Raw genomic sequence first — 4,373 nt, 5'->3', positions numbered from 1 at the left:
CACGAGAAGGCGCCGCTCCTCTCTGGAGAAGTACCTGAAAATGTAACATCTGTTTCGAATATAATAAGGATTTAACACAGGCTGTAGCGAAACACCGTGGGGCGACCGCCATCGAACGCCTTGGTCCAAAAGACAAGTCTGCCTAGAGAAGGTGGAGATAAAAGTAGACGGTAATAAAGAATAAAGGTGGCTTTTCCGGAAAGGCCCTAGCGGTGGCGGTGGGAGGTGTCGGCGCGGATGTAGGCAGCGGCCGCGTCATAAGCTCCGCCCATATGGTCTTCAAGCTGTCCGAGCCGCGCGCCCACACCACACTTCCACCCCTGTTTTGCCGAGATTTTTTAACCTCCCATTTGGGAGTACATGCTCACACGGCAAGACGATAATTTTGAGATTTTTTTGACGTACACTGGAAGACTAGACAGTCGTTGGGCGAGACTGACGATCAGTGGTGGAGGTAAAGTTGATTTCCCGTACACACTGATAACCGCAGGAGACCCGGCCCTCGCTCGCACCACGAGGCGGGACTTCTAACGCCCGCGGATTAATTCACTTCGCTGCCTCGGAATCTCCGTTCTCCTGTATCATTCTAGACTCTAGGAGGATGCATATGCCAACCCTGTCATTCTAACTGAAGCACCGGCTAGTGAGGATACCAGTGCTAGGTTTTCCTCTAGTGTCCGGGCGAAGAGTCAGCAACCGGTGGATTTTTTGTGGTCATGTGCGTGTGAAGTTGATCACAATCGGCAAGCCCGAAGGTGTGACGTGGGACGCGGATGCCCCGCCTCCCGCGCTCTCTGATTGGCTGAGCGGGTGTTGACGGACCAATCAGTATTGTTGGCGGGTGTCGGCCGCTGGTGTGGCGGTCATGACTTGGTGGTCGCCAGTGTAGGTGCGAACGCGCGATAGGAAGGCCGAGGACCTATACGTCCCAAGTGTGAGACACCACGCCTCTACCTCCTACACCTCCTGCTTGCCCATTCATCCCACAAGGCTGCGATATACCCTGGCCCTATTAAGTGCAATCTGGAGGTTTTCGTGAGGATATATGTGGTGGAGAATCGGGAAATAAAGCACTTGTGTTATTTTTCTAAATCATAGAAAGATTTAATCCAGTTTGATTCGTGAATATTGTGTTTTTGGTGACGCGAAGCGAAGAAGACGTTGGTGGTGGTGGTGGTGGACTAATGTGTTGGTGCAGTGTTGGTGTACGGGATGCAGGGGCGGTGATGGTGTAGTGTGTGTATAAGGCCCCTCAAGCACCTGCCCCATGCGCTTCGACAATTTGCAGGAGCCCCGCCAGCACGTGAATTCCCCGCTCAGTTCCCCCCCTCCTCCTCTCACCCCTGTGGGCGTGGGCGGCAGCATGGCATACCACCCATTCCTCCTCCAACGACCCACAGACTTCAGCGTCAACTCGCTCCTGACACAGTCGCCGCCGTACCTTCCGACGCTGGGCCTCCCTGCGGCCGCGGCGGCGGCTGCGGCAGCAGGCTCGCACAACCCCTACAGTCTCCTGCCGAAGTTCCCCGGCCCGATGGGCCACCCGTTCACCACGGCCGAGGATGTGCTGGCCCACTCGCACATGCGACCCATCCGCTCGCTCGTGCCCGAGGAGGACGGCGTGGTGGACGACCCCAAGGTCACCCTCGAGTGCAAGGATCTGTGGGAGAAGTTCCACAAGTTGGGCACGGAGATGGTCATCACCAAGTCTGGCAGGTAAGACTGGCTCTGGCACTCCCTCGTTAGTGCCAGCACAGGTTGGCACTGGGCTCGCAGGCACTCAGATCTTAATCATGGGTTTAGTCAAGGGGTGCATTATATATGTATATATATTTATTTACTTATTTATTTATATATATATTTTTGCATATATATATATTTATGTATATACATATATATATGTAAATTCATATATCTTTAATTATTTATATATGGAAACCTACGTGTGTGTGTGTGTGTATGTATATATATATATATATATATATATATATATATATATATATATATATATGTACGTGCATGTACACGTATGTAAGTATATTTATATAACATGTATTTAATATATATATATATATATATATATATATATATATATATATATATATATATTATATGCACTTATTTTTATATGAATGATTATATATATATATAAATATATATATATATATATATACATATACATATATATATATATATGTATATATATATATATATATATATATATATATATATATATATATATATACATATACATATATATATGCATACATATATATATGACTATGTATATAATAGGCATTTATGTTTATATAAATAATTATATATATATATATATATATCACATATATGTGTGAGCATTATTTTATTTATATATATACAAGTACAAATATATACATATATAAATATATAAATAGAAAAATATATATACATATATAAGATATACTTTTATAATTGCGTGTAGGTCCATTGTACGTTTTCAATTTCTGACTAGGTTTTGCATTTCTAATACATCATAATCATATATAATTATGAATATTTCAAGGGTAAAAATTTCCAAGATGAAATCCGCTGGGAAACAAACATGTATGGATTGCATGACTTAAGTTTGAGAGAAGAAAAAAAAAAAAAAATTCAGCCTTATCTATCATGCCAATGTATATCAAGTAAACATTCTTCAGGATATTGGGGAGAAAAAAATTCTGAAAGTAATTAAAGATTTCATACATACTCTACCATTTAGGGACCTGGGAGAGTGTAGGCCTAAAGAAAATTTTGTGGTCGCACTCTTCATTAGTAAAAACGATCTCCATGCGTGAAAACTGATGTTATCAAGTCGAAGATACGGAGAGAAAATTGTTTTTCTCTTATGTGTGCGAACACAGGAGCCAAATTTGTATATCCATTTCCATTTTGCATGTCCGAGACCGTCCGTTGTGAGTGAAAAATTAGAGAACATCTTGTAAACAGAGAGTCTTTAATTAAAACACGAGGTGAGAGGAGATACAACACCGTTAAGGACGTTGATCAAACTGTATATCTCCAGATTCATTATAGCTGTAGACTGGCCGTGCTGTAGAAGCCACGATATCAAACGTTGGTACGGAGTAAACACGGCAAAAAGAAAAATAATAATAATAATGATAATAAAAAATATTACAACAATAACTATGGTATCGAACATTGTAATTGAGGATGATGCAATATTAAACTTGGCCGTGTTGTGTGTGTGAGAGATGACGTTAGGAATGGAAGCCCTTTTCCTTGGCGAGAGGAGAGCTGGGACCCCATAGGACATGTTGCAGGCTTGTCCGTTATTGCTATACGTTAACTACTAGTTTCAACACCGTTTACACTGCAATTAAGTAGTTAGGGGGCAGTTTGGGCAGGCTGGAAGATTACCTGTTTGTTAGCGGTCTAAACCGACCCATGTTTATTTATCGGAGAGTTTTACCGCCCGGGCGAGATGTCCTTGTGATGACGGGGTGCAATTAAGCAAGCAATTGGATGTGATTCTAGGTATTAAGACACAGGCTTTTCTTCTCCCATGTTTATGCTATTCGCGGTAAAAGGGTAATTTAGATTTCGGATTTACACAATAAAGCTGGTAAGCGGGAGGTAAAGTGAACCACTGCGCCAACTGCATACTAAATGATGTGCCGCCTTGAATTCAGAGGCTGTGTGGACGGGTGCAGACTCGGGGCTCACACGCTGCCCGAACCAACTTGCAACCACGTCGCATTTACCCGTTTTGGCGCTCGATGGCTGTTCCTGGCGATGCTTTCATCCCACACGCCGGGTTCATGGCCGCTCGGGTCAGCCCGTCGGTGCCAGCGACCGTGAAATTGTTTCTCGTATTTTATAGAGTAAATAACAAGGTTAAGGAGGATGCGGTAACGCCGGGCCTGACTAGCGCAGCTGGGAGGCTAGACAAGCGAGCTTCCAAGCCCCGCATGGTGGCACTTGCACACCTCACTAACGCCAAACTGTTGTCACTTTGTGCCCACACTCGCCCAGCTTACCAAGTACGCACGCCCACGTGAAGGGCAGCGGGCGTGGGGAGGCCTGCGCCCGCCACACAGCGCCAGGGTGGGCGTAGTAGCGAGGGGTTCGCTTTTGGGGCAGCAGCGGCGGCCGCAACCACACTGGGTCCACAGCGTGCCGGTAGCTAAGTGGGTATTTTAGTTAGTTTTTATGCACACACCGACATCCACTGCGGCTTCGTTTTCGGCAAGGCAGCATGATTGGCGCGGGCCGCGAGGGGATGCGTATATCATACCCTTTTGGTTTTAGCGAATATTGATTGTATGCAGCTTTGCATAGTACCTACGTGCGTACCTTATGTAGATGCGAAGCATGTGGGCGCGTGTACCTGT

At 45.0% G+C, this 4,373-nt stretch overlaps 1 protein-coding gene across 4 annotated transcripts in view; it reads left to right on the top strand.

The window, feature by feature from the left end:
• The first annotated feature begins 352 nt into the window (after positions 1-352).
• The window catches only part of LOC125044003 (T-box transcription factor TBX3-like), a 213,484-nt gene continuing 209,463 nt past the window's right edge, over positions 353-4,373 (top strand). Inside the window, exon 1 of one of the 4 annotated variants that reach the window (XM_047640414.1) lies at positions 353-1,716. In XM_047640414.1, coding sequence (XP_047496370.1) covers positions 1,268-1,716 — 449 coding nt within the window. In that variant the 5' untranslated portion in view covers positions 353-1,267. The remainder of the gene's footprint in view (positions 1,717-4,373) is intronic. The other 3 variants (XM_047640413.1, XM_047640416.1, XM_047640415.1) reach the window with 3 other exon arrangements.

Source organism: Penaeus chinensis, chromosome 35 (assembly GCF_019202785.1).
Source record: "Penaeus chinensis breed Huanghai No. 1 chromosome 35, ASM1920278v2, whole genome shotgun sequence".
NCBI lineage: Eukaryota > Metazoa > Arthropoda > Malacostraca > Decapoda > Penaeidae > Penaeus > Penaeus chinensis.
The sequence above is the reverse complement of the archived record's forward strand: the minus strand, read 5'-3'. Positions and strand labels throughout refer to the sequence as shown.